The sequence below is a fragment of the Uranotaenia lowii genome, chromosome 2 (assembly GCF_029784155.1).
Source record: "Uranotaenia lowii strain MFRU-FL chromosome 2, ASM2978415v1, whole genome shotgun sequence".
NCBI classification, from domain to species: Eukaryota; Metazoa; Arthropoda; class Insecta; order Diptera; family Culicidae; genus Uranotaenia; species Uranotaenia lowii.
Window position 1 is genome coordinate 388411874 of NC_073692.1, and position 19442 is coordinate 388431315.

The following is a 19442-nucleotide window of genomic DNA, read 5'->3' on the forward strand; positions in this document are numbered from 1 at the left end:
AAATTGTCAAAATTGTCAAAATTGTCAAAATTGTCAAAATTGTCAAAATTGTCAAAATTGTCAAAATTGTCAAAATTGTCAAAATTGTCAAAATTGTCAAAATTGTCAAAATTGTCAAAATTGTCAAAATTGTCAAAATTGTCAAAATTGTCAAAATTGTCAAAATTGTCAAAATTGTCAAAATTGTCAAAATTGTCAAAATTGTCAAAATTGTCAAAATTGTCAAAATTGTCAAAATTGTCAAAATTGTCAAAATTGTCAAAATTGTCAAAATTGTCAAAATTGTCAAAATTGTCAAAATTGTCAAAATTGTCAAAATTGTCAAAATTGTCAAAATTGTCAAAATTGTCAAAATTGTCAAAATTGTCAAAATTGTCAAAATTGTCAAAATTGTCAAAATTGTCAAAATTGTCAAAATTGTCAAAATTGTCAAAATTGTCAAAATTGTCAAAATTGTCAAAATTGTCAAAATTGTCAAAATTGTCAAAATTGTCAAAATTGTCAAAATTGTCAAAATTGTCAAAATTGTCAAAATTGTCAAAATTGTCAAAATTGTCAAAATTGTCAAAATTGTCAAAATTGTCAAAATTGTCAAAATTGTCAAAATTGTCAAAATTGTCAAAATTGTCAAAATTGTCAAAATTGTCAAAATTGTCAAAATTGTCAAAATTGTCAAAATTGTCAAAATTGTCAAAATTGTCAAAATTGTCAAAATTGTCAAAATTGTCAAAATTGTCAAAATTGTCAAAATTGTCAAAATTGTCAAAATTGTCAAAATTGTCAAAATTGTCAAAATTGTCAAAATTGTCAAAATTGTCAAAATTGTCAAAATTGTCAAAATTGTCAAAATTGTCAAAATTGTCAAAATTGTCAAAATTGTCAAAATTGTCAAAATTGTCAAAATTGTCAAAATTGTCAAAATTGTCAAAATTGTCAAAATTGTCAAAATTGTCAAAATTGTCAAAATTGTCAAAATTGTCAAAATTGTCAAAATTGTCAAAATTGTCAAAATTGTCAAAATTGTCAAAATTGTCAAAATTGTCAAAATTGTCAAAATTGTCAAAATTGTCAAAATTGTCAAAATTGTCAAAATTGTCAAAATTGTCAAAATTGTCAAAATTGTCAAAATTGTCAAAATTGTCAAAATTGTCAAAATTGTCAAAATTGTCAAAATTGTCAAAATTGTCAAAATTGTCAAAATTGTCAAAATTGTCAAAATTGTCAAAATTGTCAAAATTGTCAAAATTGTCAAAATTGTCAAAATTGTCAAAATTGTCAAAATTGTCAAAATTGTCAAAATTGTCAAAATTGTCAAAATTGTCAAAATTGTCAAAATTGTCAAAATTGTCAAAATTGTCAAAATTGTCAAAATTGTCAAAATTGTCAAAATTGTCAAAATTGTCAAAATTGTCAAAATTGTCAAAATTGTCAAAATTGTCAAAATTGTCAAAATTGTCAAAATTGTCAAAATTGTCAAAATTGTCAAAATTGTCAAAATTGTCAAAATTGTCAAAATTGTCAAAATTGTCAAAATTGTCAAAATTGTCAAAATTGTCAAAATTGTCAAAATTGTCAAAATTGTCAAAATTGTCAAAATTGTCAAAATTGTCAAAATTGTCAAAATTGTCAAAATTGTCAAAATTGTCAAAATTGTCAAAATTGTCAAAATTGTCAAAATTGTCAAAATTGTCAAAATTGTCAAAATTGTCAAAATTGTCAAAATTGTCAAAATTGTCAAAATTGTCAAAATTGTCAAAATTGTCAAAATTGTCAAAATTGTCAAAATTGTCAAAATTGTCAAAATTGTCAAAATTGTCAAAATTGTCAAAATTGTCAAAATTGTCAAAATTGTCAAAATTGTCAAAATTGTCAAAATTGTCAAAATTGTCAAAATTGTCAAAATTGTCAAAATTGTCAAAATTGTCAAAATTGTCAAAATTGTCAAAATTGTCAAAATTGTCAAAATTGTCAAAATTGTCAAAATTGTCAAAATTGTCAAAATTGTCAAAATTGTCAAAATTGTCAAAATTGTCAAAATTGTCAAAATTGTCAAAATTGTCAAAATTGTCAAAATTGTCAAAATTGTCAAAATTGTCAAAATTGTCAAAATTGTCAAAATTGTCAAAATTGTCAAAATTGTCAAAATTGTCAAAATTGTCAAAATTGTCAAAATTGTCAAAATTGTCAAAATTGTCAAAATTGTCAAAATTGTCAAAATTGTCAAAATTGTCAAAATTGTCAAAATTGTCAAAATTGTCAAAATTGTCAAAATTGTCAAAATTGTCAAAATTGTCAAAATTGTCAAAATTGTCAAAATTGTCAAAATTGTCAAAATTGTCAAAATTGTCAAAATTGTCAAAATTGTCAAAATTGTCAAAATTGTCAAAATTGTCAAAATTGTCAAAATTGTCAAAATTGTCAAAATTGTCAAAATTGTCAAAATTGTCAAAATTGTCAAAATTGTCAAAATTGTCAAAATTGTCAAAATTGTCAAAATTGTCAAAATTGTCAAAATTGTCAAAATTGTCAAAATTGTCAAAATTGTCAAAATTGTCAAAATTGTCAAAATTGTCAAAATTGTCAAAATTGTCAAAATTGTCAAAATTGTCAAAATTGTCAAAATTGTCAAAATTGTCAAAATTGTCAAAATTGTCAAAATTGTCAAAATTGTCAAAATTGTCAAAATTGTCAAAATTGTCAAAATTGTCAAAATTGTCAAAATTGTCAAAATTGTCAAAATTGTCAAAATTGTCAAAATTGTCAAAATTGTCAAAATTGTCAAAATTGTCAAAATTGTCAAAATTGTCAAAATTGTCAAAATTGTCAAAATTGTCAAAATTGTCAAAATTGTCAAAATTGTCAAAATTGTCAAAATTGTCAAAATTGTCAAAATTGTCAAAATTGTCAAAATTGTCAAAATTGTCAAAATTGTCAAAATTGTCAAAATTGTCAAAATTGTCAAAATTGTCAAAATTGTCAAAATTGTCAAAATTGTCAAAATTGTCAAAATTGTCAAAATTGTCAAAATTGTCAAAATTGTCAAAATTGTCAAAATTGTCAAAATTGTCAAAATTGTCAAAATTGTCAAAATTGTCAAAATTGTCAAAATTGTCAAAATTGTCAAAATTGTCAAAATTGTCAAAATTGTCAAAATTGTCAAAATTGTCAAAATTGTCAAAATTGTCAAAATTGTCAAAATTGTCAAAATTGTCAAAATTGTCAAAATTGTCAAAATTGTCAAAATTGTCAAAATTGTCAAAATTGTCAAAATTGTCAAAATTGTCAAAATTGTCAAAATTGTCAAAATTGTCAAAATTGTCAAAATTGTCAAAATTGTCAAAATTGTCAAAATTGTCAAAATTGTCAAAATTGTCAAAATTGTCAAAATTGTCAAAATTGTCAAAATTGTCAAAATTGTCAAAATTGTCAAAATTGTCAAAATTGTCAAAATTGTCAAAATTGTCAAAATTGTCAAAATTGTCAAAATTGTCAAAATTGTCAAAATTGTCAAAATTGTCAAAATTGTCAAAATTGTCAAAATTGTCAAAATTGTCAAAATTGTCAAAATTGTCAAAATTGTCAAAATTGTCAAAATTGTCAAAATTGTCAAAATTGTCAAAATTGTCAAAATTGTCAAAATTGTCAAAATTGTCAAAATTGTCAAAATTGTCAAAATTGTCAAAATTGTCAAAATTGTCAAAATTGTCAAAATTGTCAAAATTGTCAAAATTGTCAAAATTGTCAAAATTGTCAAAATTGTCAAAATTGTCAAAATTGTCAAAATTGTCAAAATTGTCAAAATTGTCAAAATTGTCAAAATTGTCAAAATTGTCAAAATTGTCAAAATTGTCAAAATTGTCAAAATTGTCAAAATTGTCAAAATTGTCAAAATTGTCAAAATTGTCAAAATTGTCAAAATTGTCAAAATTGTCAAAATTGTCAAAATTGTCAAAATTGTCAAAATTGTCAAAATTGTCAAAATTGTCAAAATTGTCAAAATTGTCAAAATTGTCAAAATTGTCAAAATTGTCAAAATTGTCAAAATTGTCAAAATTGTCAAAATTGTCAAAATTGTCAAAATTGTCAAAATTGTCAAAATTGTCAAAATTGTCAAAATTGTCAAAATTGTCAAAATTGTCAAAATTGTCAAAATTGTCAAAATTGTCAAAATTGTCAAAATTGTCAAAATTGTCAAAATTGTCAAAATTGTCAAAATTGTCAAAATTGTCAAAATTGTCAAAATTGTCAAAATTGTCAAAATTGTCAAAATTGTCAAAATTGTCAAAATTGTCAAAATTGTCAAAATTGTCAAAATTGTCAAAATTGTCAAAATTGTCAAAATTGTCAAAATTGTCAAAATTGTCAAAATTGTCAAAATTGTCAAAATTGTCAAAATTGTCAAAATTGTCAAAATTGTCAAAATTGTCAAAATTGTCAAAATTGTCAAAATTGTCAAAATTGTCAAAATTGTCAAAATTGTCAAAATTGTCAAAATTGTCAAAATTGTCAAAATTGTCAAAATTGTCAAAATTGTCAAAATTGTCAAAATTGTCAAAATTGTCAAAATTGTCAAAATTGTCAAAATTGTCAAAATTGTCAAAATTGTCAAAATTGTCAAAATTGTCAAAATTGTCAAAATTGTCAAAATTGTCAAAATTGTCAAAATTGTCAAAATTGTCAAAATTGTCAAAATTGTCAAAATTGTCAAAATTGTCAAAATTGTCAAAATTGTCAAAATTGTCAAAATTGTCAAAATTGTCAAAATTGTCAAAATTGTCAAAATTGTCAAAATTGTCAAAATTGTCAAAATTGTCAAAATTGTCAAAATTGTCAAAATTGTCAAAATTGTCAAAATTGTCAAAATTGTCAAAATTGTCAAAATTGTCAAAATTGTCAAAATTGTCAAGATTGTCAAATTTGTCAAATTTGTCAAAATTGTCAAAATTGTCAAAATTGTCAAAATTGTCAAAATTGTCAAAATTGTCAAAATTGTCAAAATTGTCAAAATTGTCAAAATTGTCAAAATTGTCAAAATTGTCAAAATTGTCAAAATTGTCAAAATTGTCAAAATTGTCAAAATTGTCAAAATTGTCAAAATTGTCAAAATTGTCAAAATTGTCAAAATTGTCAAAATTGTCAAAATTGTCAAAATTGTCAAAACTCTCAAAACTCTCAAAATTGTCAAAATTGCCAGAATTGTCAAAATTGTCAATAGTGTCAAAATTGTCAAAATTTTCAAAATTGTCAAAATGGTCAAAATTGTCAAAATTGTCAAATATCCAAATTTACTGATGAAACCTTTATCCTATAAACTGAAGACGTATTTTGAACAACCTGCTTCAAAACTGTTTTTAATATAACTATTGTATTTTGTACATTTCGGCTTCATATGACAATATTCTTATTCGGAATGTTTTCACAAAACAAGAATAGTGCTTAAAAATTGCTCAAAAAGTAAATCTTGAATGCCTTCTGGTGTAAGTATGGCACAAAATTCGCTAAAAACGATTTATTATATACGTTTTTGTTAAATGTCTGGAATCATCTAGAATTCAGAACATAAATCTGGACGCCAGAATATCTTAAAAAATAACTGGTGGCTGTTTGAAAATAAGGCCCTGAACATATTTGTTAGTAGCAAACTATCTAAATTTGTGGTATCTCGTTTGGAACATCAAGTTTAAAAAAACAAGAGTTAATCAGAATCAGAAATACCTTTTTAAATTTTAAGAAATACTGGTACGCTCCAAAAAAAAGGGATGAAAAATCACACTTAAAATGCTGTTCCATTAAAAATCTAATACAAAAAATGTCAATCACTCGTCAAATACATTTGGATCGTGTGCTTCACATCTTAAAAAAAATCTCCAAAAATTGAAAAATGCATTTAAAATTTTACGGGTCGTTAAAAATTCAATGGTTTAAATTTTAACAAACATATTTAAAAACACATAAGCCCAATTCCTCTAATTCCTTGTTTTTTTCTCCTTCCAGCACCACCATCATCGATCGAAATCCAGGGCTACACCCACAACGCCAAGGTGGAGGTGCGGGAGGGCCAGGACCTGACCCTAACCTGTGTGGTCGCCAACTCGAAACCGGTAGCGCAGATCGTCTGGTACCGGGGGAACACCGAATATAAATCGGGTAAGTCCACTAAAAGCAACAGTTCAACCCCGCATAAACAATCAACAATCAACTTCCCGCACGGATGCAGATTGCAGAAACGGCACCCGTAAATTGACTGCAACAATTTACCAATCTGACAATTAGTGGCATTTGAAATGAAATGTGTGACTAGAGAAGGAAAATCAACTGATGATATTCAGGATATTCAAAGGGGTTTCTCATTATTGTCGATTGTTTCGGTCCCAAGAGTTATAAGTTGGGAGATCCGAGATCGGGACCGGGGATCCTCGAAGGGTATCCTTGCGCCTCATTAACGAAGCTTATTCAAAATCAAGCCCTGCCGTCATCCTCGGAAAGATGCAGCGGCTCAGTTGCGATGCAATTCTTCCCGAGCCAGATCACATCGCAACACTCTAATTGAATTTTGATTGCCCACCAGCCACCAACCTTCACTTCCGGTTGCGCTTCTCGCATCAAACGTGGTTTCCTTTAATTGAAACGTGAGTCTCAAATTGATTGGTGCAATTGGTGAGCTTCACCCCATCAGAGAGTCCTCTTCGGATGACGAAACGCCCACAATTAGGCTAGGGCCCACAACAACATTCAACCCAGTGCACTGTGTCTCAAGCCAGAAGAAGCCCCGGGAAAGGGGTCGAGTTAGTCGCCATCCAGGGGCTTTGTTTGAATATCATTAACACCGAGAATTGCCACGCGACTTCCGCTCATACTCCAGAAAGGACGCAGCAAAGGTGTTTCCGGAGTTTGAATCCTCCCGGGGCAGAAATCCCAAACCATTCGATCACGTTCCCAGTAAGGAATCTAAAACGGCGGAAACGGAGCGCGCGTACACACACGTACGCCTAAACAAACACGCGTTTGGCGTCCTCTCCCCAGAAGTGTCACTTCTAATTATGGTTGTGACCCTCGACTCGACTTCTCGTCCTCGGTGATAAAATGCTGCACGACGGCTTCTGATTGTCAATGTAAAACATGGACTCAAGAGCAATTTGTTTTCCTTCTGGAATACAGCAGTTGCGTGATTCAATTAACGTAGGAATATGTTCCAAAATCAGTTGATGAAATGACTGATAAATCAGCATATCTTATTATTTAGTTCAGTTTGAGGGTAGTACGCTTTTGACACGAGGCATGACAACCCTAAAAAACCCTACAAAGTGAAAAAAAATTAAAATTTAGAACACGGTTTTGATCGACTTTGGTAACGTTCATTGAACTTTCAAAATCAAGCGGAGACACAAAATTTTTAAATCTAAATTTAAATGAATTTTCTGAATTAAATGCAGAAATTTTACAAATTTATGCCTTTTATAAAGGAAACCCTCCAGAACGAATTTTTTTCACTGAAATATTAACGGAAGCTCAACTTTATGATTAAAAACAATTTTTATTCATTGAAAAACTTTAAAGATGGCCACATTTTTTTACATTTCTTCTTAAATTGAATAACCACAAGAGCTAAGAATCTTGACTTTCAATACTTTTTCGGTTGTAGTTCTTACTGACTTAAACCATTTTTTCCTAAATTTCAAAAAATATATATAAGCACTGAACACTGACCCATAGCTATATTTTTATGTAATTTGTGTTCAAATTGTTCCACAATAACTGAGATATATCTTCTTATATGAAACGTAAATATTGTACATATTTTTCGAATTGTTGTCGTACGTGAGGTTTATGTTTCATCTCTTCTTAATGACTCAGAAAATTTTCCTTCTCAAAAAATCAGTCCAGAGTGGTGGTAACTTTTTAACCTCAAAGCCAATATTTTTTTAGATAGAAAAAAAATATTGATCAAGGATTTATTAAGGGCTACTTAATTGTTAATTTTTCTAAAAACAGGTCAATTCCAAGTTTCTCATGTTTTTAAGCTTCTCTTGACTGTTGCTTTTAAACTATTTGTCAAACAATTTTATTAGTATGTGTTGTTAAGTTATCTTGTTTTAAAAAATTCAGCTCAAAAGTAGAAAAAAATTATTAACCATTAATTAACAAAAAATTATTTACAAAAAAAAAGGTTATCCATATAAAATTTAAACAATCAATGAAACATTGAATCTTAGCTCTAATCGTACTGTGAGAACAGAAGAACTGATACTGATTTGATTAAAAAAAATCAAATGAACAAAATATTGGCATGAAATGGCAACCCTCATTATGGGTGTGAAGAAGAAATGGTGAAACTTATCATCAGTTTCTACAATATTAAATTAAATAACACAAAATTTTTGAAAGTGAAACTGAAATACTGCTCTGCACATAAAAAAAAAGTGTCTAGAACGCACGGTTTGGCAATTTTCACTACTAGTTTTATAAAGTCTTCTTCGCTCAAAAACTGTTAAAAGTTTTAACATAAAAATTGCTAAAATGTATAGAACCCATTCCACGTGCCTGTCCACCACAAAGTCGTTTTTTATATTTCTGAACCGTTTCCATTCATAAAATAATTGTTCAATTATACATTAAACAATTTGAAAAATTAATTCATCAGTTTCGTTTTGTATCCGAAAAAAAAATTAATTCGACTTATGAAAGTGGAAAAACATAGAATTTAATAAATTCTTTTTTTTAACAAAAAATGTTCCCTTTTTTAAATTTTCCACAGAGCTTTCAAACCAAGTTGATTGTTATTAAAATTCTAATTCTCTTTGAACGTTTAAAGGACGCCGAAAAAAAAGAAAATACATACTTCTAGGTTAATAAATTGATGTGACACAACGCAAACTGTGTTGTAGAACAAATTGTTTGTTCGTTTTCAGTATTCGTATTTTTTTTGACTATCAAGCGCACCTGTTCGTGTTAAGGTGATTTGCTAATCAAGTCTTTTGAAAAGTCTTTTCAAAAGTCTCTTCTATTCAATCTTTTCAAATCTATTTTAGAGTCTTTTGAATTTTTTTTGAAAAGTCTTTTCAGGGACCATCTTTTCAAACGTTTAACCAAAAGTTTATCCAAAAACGTTTTCAAGATTCTTTTGAAAAGTAATTTCAACAATCCTTTTAAAAGCCTTTTAAAGAGTCTTTTTTACAGTCTTTTCAAGATTTTTTTCAAAAGTATTTTAATTTTTTTTTTTGGGATTTTAAACCAATTGGTTTATTCATCCCCACAAAGTATTTTCATGAGATTTTTCATGGCTTTTGAGGACTCTTCTCATGAGATTTTCCAAGGCTTTCCAAAAGCCTTTTCATAAAATTTTTCAAGGCTTTTCAAGAGCCGTTTCAACAGCCTTTTCAAGGGTCTTTTAAAGAGTTTTTTCAAGAATCTTTTCAAGAGTATGGCTATTTTATATAAGAAATCTGACAAAATCCGGATATTTGATTTCAAACTTGTCGACCAAAAATCCAGGCAAAGCCGGGCAAATATGGTCAATACCCAAGAATTACTCAACAAAAATGAAAGGAAAAAAAAACTTGAAAAAGCTTCTCATCATATCTCATCAGAAGAGATGGTATTTTAGGTTTCCAAAAAACCATTCATAATTATAAAAAAAAATTCTCCAAAATATTCGTTTCGTACGCAAAAAAAAATTTCAAAACACAATTGTTTTTTTTTTTTGTTTTATTTGGCAAATAAAGTCAATAATTCCGTGCAATATCTGGGCAACCGGGCAACCGGACCGGACTTTCTAAAGTTTTGTAACAAATATCCGGGTAACCCACATAAACGGATCTGGCGAGATAACCCTTGACTTATCGTCGCACAGGATGGCTTAAATTGTCAATATTTCAGCCACATAATCAGAGAAAATATCGGTACGCTCAATCTCCTCCTGTCCCATTTTCGTGCATAAATCTACTGCAATCTTGTTATAGAAATTTCTTAATCATAAATTTCAACACCTCCCCCCGGCTGTTTTACTGCCGAAAATAGCAATGCAAATTTTAGAAACGATTCATTAAAACCTAAACCAATTAACATGATGTTTTTGTAAGGAAATTTTTAAGGGAAATCAATAATTTTCAATAAAAAAACATTGGAATATATCGAAAGTTCGAAAACTTAGCTTTGGATTTTTTTCTAAATGGTTTTGTTCTTACAGTGAGTTTCTTGTAAAAAAAAACACCAATTCCAACCTGTACACCAGAAATAATTAAATAAAAAATCAAAAAAAAACTGCTTTGCATAGCAAATGAGTTAATTGATAAACCTTGGCAAAAAGGTTTCATGAGTTTATTGAAAGCTCCCGTAAGCAAAGCACGCAATTTAACAATATTTTTCAATTGATTCCGATTTCTTATTCTTAAACGTTTATAACATTTTTTACGAAATACTTAGCTTCTTCATATACTGGCAAAAAATGATGCTTAAGGGGGGGTGGTAGGGTCTAACGGTTAAAAAAAACACCATTATCACGATTTTTTTAGAGCTATCGTTCAAACAAATGTATCAAATTTTTTGCATTCAACAAAGAACATTTAATAATTTTTTCGTAGAAAAATATTGAAAAATGAGCCGGTGACGGAGCACTTTCGAGGATGCCTTTAAGAAAACAGGATTTGCGACTGAGTAGGCTGCGGCCGTGGATGACGAGTGTGATTTTTTTTCGCTGCGAATTTTAATCTCGGGAAAATATTTCATTTTTACATATTAATTGTTATTTGTGCTGAAAAACTGTTCGGAAATTGAATGCTTTGAGTTAGCATAGTATAGATTCTTGTTTGGTAGACGTTCTACATGCCTAATTTATTGCCAAAATTGGTGGATGATGTGTAGTGGCCGCTGTAACAACTGGAGCCGGTGCCGAAGCTGAAAGAAGATGTACTTCAACACAAGATACTTCCTGCTAATCATTCGTCAGATCAAACATTAGAAGAAGACTCGGATTACATCACAATTTCTATGAAGCTTTGACCAATTGGCTGAAGATACTATAAGGCTCCATCATTGCATACATTCAAATGGTACTTTGAAGAGGAAGGAAGGATGCGCTGAATTCGGTGAGATTGTTCAATTTATAGGAATTATATCATTATTATTATATTGATCATTGATCATCATATCATTATTATTATATTGACAAGTCCTACTTGCCATGTAGGATGCCCCATATCTAAAACCCTCCCCATTCCTTTCTGAAACAGCTTCATGGGTCGTATGAGTTCTCTGCACCTAAAGAGTTTATTTCGCTGTTTCAGAACTTTCCTATCATGATTACATTGACTTGCCACGGTGTGCATTATAGTACCTCACTGAAAATCAAAGCGGCACTTGAAATAAGTATTGAATCCAGATACTTATTTTGGCATCTCGTGTTGGCTCTGATTAACAGTTGTACTTTATGTATCAGCCAATGCAAGATGTGTGTAGTCATCCTCTGCTATGCTATGCTATGCTATGCTATGCCTTTAAGAAAACAGGATTTGCGGTGGACGCTGTATCTCAGCACAGAATTATCTGAAGTCAAAAAATCAGAGCAAAATATTTTTAATAGATGTTTTTGTGGACCCCAACGTTTTTATTTAACTTAAAAAAAAATGTGAAATTTTTGTGGCTGTTTGAAGTAAAAACTACGATTTTTCACGAAAAAGTCCGCCATTTTTTATCTGTAAAATCTCCCCAAAATAAGAAAAAACGTTGGGGTCTGGTATTTTATATATAGAAAATATGTTCCAACTTTGAAAAGAATCGATGAAGTAGTTTTCAAACGACGATGTCCACGGACTTTGAAAATGTGCTTTCGAGACAAACGCGTTTGAAGTTTCTGCTCTTGCATTCTTGCAGTTGCAGTATTAGATAGGAGGAGTTAAAGGCCTATAATTTCTACAGTTTTGCTTCAATTGACTTGAAAATTTGACACAACATCCGTGAAATGTTTTACAATAAGAAAATAAAAAAAGAATCGATTTTTTGAAAGTGTTAGACCCTAACACCCCCCCCCCCCTTTAGAAAAGGCATAATCAGTTATTAAAACAAACTTTATTTCGAGTTCATATGAATTACCTGGATTTCCATACGCAAAATTTTGACTAATCAGGAATCCACCAAATCGTCTCAAATTTTACACCGAGGTCCATAAATCTGGGCAATATGTCTAATAAAATTTTGTCAAAACACATAAATTACTCAAAAAAAATCTAGAAAAAAATTTGAAAAAAAATTAAAACCTTTCGACAAAATTTAAATTGTGTTTTAGGCTTCTTAAAAACCTTCCATGATTATTTTCATTAAAAAATTTTTTTAAATCGTTTTACACCACAATTTGTTTTTCTTTCGCTGTTTTCCAAAAGAAAGTGAATAAATCAGGGTAAAATCCGAGCACTTTTTTGATAAAATCCGGGCTACTGTTCCAAAATTTTGTATCAAATATCCTGGCAAACTTGGATAAAACTGGGCAATCTGGCGACCTTATTATTGTACATCCAATAATTTTTTACCAGGCCACACAACTTATACGCTTGATAAGAAGTGATAGTTCATTGATTACATGCATAAAAAAAAACTCGACTGGATATTTACATTGAAATAGTTATTTATGGAATATAGTTTTTCTGGTAAAATTTTAACACCTGAAAGTTATTGTAAAAATCATTCAAAAGTTTTCCAAATGATGTAACACTACGCTGAAATGGGTTATAGAGAACAGATGCCTGCTCATGTGCATACAGTTTTAATACACTTACTTATGAAAATATTGGATGAAATAAGTATTCTTTCTAATGTAGTCTGCCTCCTCCCTAAATTCAATTGGTTTTGAATTGAGAATTTCGAAGCATTTCATTCAAAATCTTTTTTTTTTCAATCTTCCATCTACATTATTTTTGTTTAAAAAAACAATTAGCTAGAATAACTGCAGAAATTGTGGTTGTAATCAAACATCATTAATTCAAAGTTTCCAAAAGCATTAAAATGTCATGAATTTAAAATCATTCAATTTGCGAACACCAGAGGATTATTTTTCATTATCTAACGGGTTTGCGCCGGTGGTCTTCAGATCTTCCCCAAAATTTAAAATTTGGTTCATTTTTACGATATAAAACTCATTTTTTGAAATTTCAAAAAAATTTATTTTCTGAGTTAGATTTGATTAAATTTTTGTTAATAAAATAAAATCATATTTAAATCTACATAACTCTGTTATTTTTTAACGGAAATTATAAAATAGCGCCTCAAATCGCATTGAAATATAATCTGCTTTTAAAATTCAATATTTTAAAAATTTTAGGTAATATAAACAATTGTAAATAAGGTTTAAATGGTGTCCTTGAAGAATAGAAAATTTTGATTTGAAATCTGAAAAACATAAATGTGTTTTTAAGTTGTTAAAATGAACCGAATTTCCAATTTCGGGGATGATTTAAAGACCCTCGGCGCAAATTATCAGATAATAAAAAAAAACTACTACTACTCCAATTCAATACCTTAAACCAATCTTGTGCGAAAATCGCATTTATTTTTTAACATTTAAGCTTATTTGTAGTGTAAGTCAGTTTATGCGATACTAAAATAAAGAACGCAATCCTTATAGCTTTATCAATTCAGTCTTTTTTAGTTAAGAAATTTGAATCTTCTTCTTATAAGTAAAAAAAATCAAACACTTGCAAAAAACCGCAAAAACTTCGCGGTCAATTATCTATTTGTTTTTCGTTTTTAGAGAACAAATGAATCCGATAAGATGATGTAATAGCAAGGTTCCGTAGATATTCAAAAACTTCAGGATAATGTCGAAAATGCAAGTAGGTACAATCTTCAGTTTAAAAATAATCTTTCAGTTATAATTAAACTCAGATTATAAAAAAAATATTCTAGGGGGATTATCATGTCCGAATCATTCCTTACTTAATTTTTTGATATTGGTGTTGATTTAATGACTAGAGCTCCTTCCTTCTTCCTACTGCAGAACATACAAAAATTCTGAATTTCCCTTGTTTTTTTTTAACAAAAATCTTTCCAAAAGGCTAAGGTCTATTAATAACAATATTTTGATCGAGGATCTGAATAAACCCCAGAGCAAAACATAAAAAAATCAAATCATAATGTTAGGGATCAATAAATGTTTTTCAGCCTAAAGTAGGCTTGCTGGATTGCCCGGTATTTTCCGGACATGCCCGGATATTTGATTCGGAATTAGCAAAAGGCCCGGTCCGGCCCAGTTGCCCAGATTTTTTTGAAAATTGCCAGGATTTATTCACTCTGTTTGCAAAAACAAACAAAAAACTTTAATTGATTTTTTGAAACTTTTGAGTTTCGCGTCCGAAAAATAAAATTTTTGAACTTTTATTTTTTAACTAAATTGCCATGAACGGTTTTCTAGTAGCCTTAAAATACGATTTAATATCTTGACGAAAAAAAATTTGATTTTTTTTATCTGCATTATTGTTGTATTACAGGGGGTTCAACAAAATTTGCCGGCATATTTCCCGGATTTTTTGTGGAACGTTTTGAAATAAAATTTTCGTGTTTTTCCAGGTTTTAAGTTAAATTTCAATCCCAATTTACTATCGTTAAATTACACTGAGGAGGAAATTTTTTGGTGCCTATGTTTTTAAAAGTGTTTTTAAAAAGTTTGGCGTCCGTTGATCGAATGTTTTTCTAAAAAAAATGTCTTTCATTTCTTCTTTTGGTGATATGGCAATGGAAAAAAGATTTCTTAATTCTTGGATAGCCACAATTTAGTCTTTTTGAATGAAAAATTTGAGATATAATTCGTGTTTCTTCGATCATCGAGGTTATATTGTTCAACGTGTAAAGTTGTCAGAAAATCATACAAAACTATGTCTGAAATTAATGTATACCTACTAAATCTTTTCTCTTCTTTAGAGAGCTTATACATCAGGCTTAATTTCAGTAAAAAAAAACTTAACACTGTTAAATAGGGTGTTGAAACTTCATAAACTCATAGTTCAGAATATTTGTATTTCTCTACATAAGTAATAAGTTACAAGAAGTTCACGGAGTTTGTTAGTATGCCACCATAGATCACAAATGACTCACAGGGACAAACATCGCGTATTTCGATGTCCATATACACAGTTGGTCCAATTAAATTAGATTAATGTGATGCTCCCCACCCGACTGAATCAACATTGTAACGGATTTATGTAAAGGTTTACTCACGTGCCAGGGTGCAAGAGTTGCAAGCTCAGTTGACCATCACCACCCCGGGGTCAACTGTCTCTGATTGAATCAGAGGAATATATCTACTACAAAACGGTTTGAATGTCGTGTTGCACGTACGGTTCTGGACTTTTAACTTTTGTTGATTTAAACACTTCGAAGTGTGAGTCAAACATGATTCCATTGTTGGTTTGATTTTTTTATAATTGTAAAGAAAATCTTTCTCAAGACTTCTATTTTATCACTTCTATTTGATTCCGGTCAAAATGTGCCCATTAAACTGATTGGCCCGATAGTGTCGATTACTTTTCACTGCCAGGGTATAAATCATTTTTATGCAGACTTTACACCAACACAAAACCTCCGAAAGAATTCGCTCCTTTTTAATGATTAATTAAAACTCGCCCCCATTCATCGGTTTCGTCCCCCGTCGGTAGTCTTTCTCCTACGGCCGTCCTCTGCCATTATTGATGGTGGTGACTTTGCCATCGATCCGGAAGGAGGAATCAATTTCCGCTTCCGGTTCAGTAGCAAACATTCCGAAAGTAATTTCCATAATATTCTGACCATTTGAATTAAGTGAAATAGGGCCCAGGGTTTGTGGTTTACTGTTTTTTTTCTCGCTCTCGAGGAGGGCCAAGGAATTTTCGCTTGGTGAAAACTTTGGGGGCGTTTTTTTCTCGAACGAAGAATGCCAACTGACTCCTTCCTTTCGGGGCAGCCAAATTCCGTAAATTTTCCTTTGAAGCCGGCAGCCAGCATCAGTAAGTGTAATTTTATCGCCCGCTCTTCGAAACGGAAATGGCAGCCCATGGTTGTTTGCGAATCTGGGTGTGAGTGTTTTTCTTACGACCTAGCTGACTGTCCAAGGAAGTCAAAATTCCGAAAAACATATTTACGGCAATGGTTATGGCCTTTTAGCAGTTGGAGCAGTTAAGGGCGTCAGCTTCAGCATCAGAGGCAGTCAGAAGCACGGCCACGCAGTTATGACTTTCCATTCCGAAGAGATTTCGCCGCAAAAACCTATTCCGACCGCAACGCATTTAACGAGAAATGGCCCGGGTAAGTCTTCTCAGTTTTCCCAGAGCTGCCAGAGAGAGTAGCGATTTCTCACAACTGCCAGGCCGATTTTATTATCATTCTGATGCCACCGATATTATCATCACAAGGCGACGATGATTTTGCCTCGAAATTGCAATAACCATTGGCGCTTTTCCGCCCCGATTTCAGCCTGCAATCATCCCCCCTTACCAGCCCCCTACAGAGTGTGGTAGAATTTCAAACCATCGCCGTTTCATCCCGCAAAAACAAAAAATCGGCACCAAAACTTGAACGCAGAGTCAGTTATTCGACAGCCCGACCGGAACGGAACCTTTGAAGTGGTGTTGATTTCCGCTTTTTCCCACACCCGGCCCAACTAGGGATACCATATCCCGTGACACAGAAAAGAGTACATTGAGATAATTTACCCAAAAAGTCAGGAAAAACGTCCATATATTATCGAGCTTCGCGCCCGGATGGTATGCAAAATTATGTACAGTAGAACCCCGCTTACCCGAGGTAGTCGGGGGAGGGACCACCTCGGATAAGTGAAACCTAGGATTAAACGAAATACAATGACAAACCCTTTTGCTCTGGTATGGCATATCATCCAGGTGCGAAGGTCGGTTCTTACATGGATTTTATTTTTCATTTTAATCGACATTTGCGGCAAGTTAAGATTTAAAACTTAACAATGTATCGCGATGATAAAAAACATTTTTATACGGATTTTGGATGAAAACTGTGGCTCTGATGAGCGGAGTTCTGCTGTACATATTTCGTGCTCTCTGAGATGGTACCGAAATATTCCATTTTAATCAACTATGTACTGTTAATGTCTTGGAGGTTATGTGACTTACATGACAATTATGAACTTTCTTTTAAAATATTGTTGTACTTTACCTAGATTTTGTGCATATTGATTACTGGTTGCATACTCATTGTTTATAGCGGCTTAAAATGCATGTTTATTTAAAAAAAAAAGTTAGATAAAGTAATTTGTTGTAAGTTGTATTTCTTCCGTTGTTTTTGTATAAGATGTGGATCAACTTCATAAAATGGAAGGAATTCATTAGTTTTTCTTATCAAATGTCTTTCAACAAAAAAAAAAGAGTACATTTGGTAAAATTTCACAAAAAGAAGAGTACGCTCATTTTTTGATCGAAAAAGAGTACATGTACTCTTAAAAGAGTACGTATGGTAACCCTAGGCCCAACCCAGCCAGAGAGAGATTTTAAAATGGATGTTCGAAAACCGGCGAAAGTCATCGCAAAACCGTTGCGGTTGACTAAAAGTGAAATACAACACCCGAAACATTGTATCGGATTTTCGGCATGCAAATTGTTACCTTCCCTGAGTTGGAAGTACCATCCCTTTTTTCCATTCACTTCCTCAGTCAGATTCTTAATCGGAGGAATTGTCGCCACTCCACACCTCGAAAGTTTAAAGCTTAATCGTCTTTCCCGGTCAACTCCCAACGACTAACGATGGGAGCCTCTCTGTTTTCTGGAAATAATCTGGAATCGCACCGCATCACACCGGAAACGTGATGATTTTAATCCTCTGAACTTTGATTACCGCAACTTGGGGGCGGCGGCTAAACGTTGAAATCCGTCACGCGGTAGTTATTACCGGATGAAGGGCAGTTCACCCGTGTCGGAAAATGATTTCAGCGCACCAAACTTTTGAGCCGTGCGGTAATTGTGCAAAAGGGCGAGAATCAGTTATCAACAATCGGTTGGGAGTTTTCTTCTTGAAATTCTGGATCTTTTTCCTAAGATCTTTTATTTATTGGTTTTCTTCAAAGCTTTCGAAATGTGTTTCATTGTTTCTAAAAGATTGTTCTTTTGATAAATTATGTTTTTTTTATTCCAAATAAAAATAGAAAAAAAAGACCAGAGTCCAGAATCCAAATCCAAAGTTTCGAAGCAAAATCTAGATCCAAAGTCCTGACTCAAGAATCAAGATTCATCAAACATAAACCCAGAATCAAGATACAAAACCCAGATCCAGAATCAAGATTTATATTCCAGATTACAATCTGAATTTAAAATTCGGATATACAATTTATATCAAGAAACCAGATCCAGAATACAGATAAGGAACCAGAATACAGATAAGGAACCAGAATCCAGATCCAAAATCCATATCCAAAATCCAGAATCAAGATTAAGAACAAGAATCTAGATCTAAATCCAGAATCCAAATCCAGAATCCGGATAAAGAATCCAGATCCAGAATCTAGATACGGAATCCAGGTTCAGAATTCAGATCCAGAATCCAGATCCAGAATCCAGAATCCAGATCCTGAATCCAGATCTAGAATCCAGATCAAGGATGAAGATCCAGAATCCAAATCCAGAATCCATATTCCAGAATAAAGGTCCAGAATTCAAATCCAGCATTTAGATCCAAAATCCAGATCCAGAATTCTGATCCAGAATTTAGATCAAGAATCCAGATCCAGATTCCAGATCAAGAATCCATATCCAGAATCCAGATAAAGATTCCAGATCCAGAATCTAGATACAGAATCCAGGTTCATAATTCCGTTCCAGAATCCAGATCAAGAATCCAAATCCTGAATCCAGATCCTGATCAAAAATTCAGAACCAAAATCCAGAATCCAGACCCAGAATCAAGAGTCCAGATCCTTCACCTAGATCCAGAATCCACATCCAGATTCCAGATCAAGAATCCATATACAGAAACCAAATCCAGAATCCAAATCCATATTCCAGAATCCAGATCCAGAATCCAGATCCAGAATCCAGATCCAGAATCCAGATCCAGAATCCAGATCCAGAATCCAGATCCAGAATCCAGATCCAGAATCTAGATACAGAATCCAGGTTCAGGATCCAGATTCCAGATCCAGAATCCAGATCCAAAATTCAGATCCAGAATTCAGATCCAGAATCCAGATCCAGAATCCATAATCAGAATCCAGAATCCAGATTCCTTATTCAGAATCCAGAATCCATATCAAGAATCCAGATCCAGAATCCAGATCCAGAATCCAGATCCAGTATCCAGATCCAGATTCCAGATCCAGAATCCAGATAAAGAATCCAACTCCAGAATCCAGATCCCGAATTCAGTTCCAGAATTCAGATCCAGAATCCAGATTTCTAATGAAGATTTAGAATCCAGAATACAGAATCCCAAAACCAGGAAATAGAATCAAGATTCCAACATCC

General features: G+C 31.5%; 1 protein-coding gene across 5 annotated transcripts in view; it reads left to right on the forward strand.

The window, feature by feature from the left end:
* Positions 1-19442, forward strand: part of LOC129750061 (nephrin) — a 690512-nt gene that overhangs the window by 540742 nt on the left and 130328 nt on the right. For all 5 annotated transcript variants that reach the window (XM_055745260.1, XM_055745255.1, XM_055745256.1 and 2 more), the window contains exon 5: positions 5995-6147. In XM_055745260.1, coding sequence (XP_055601235.1) covers positions 5995-6147 — 153 coding nt within the window. The remainder of the gene's footprint in view (positions 1-5994; positions 6148-19442) is intronic.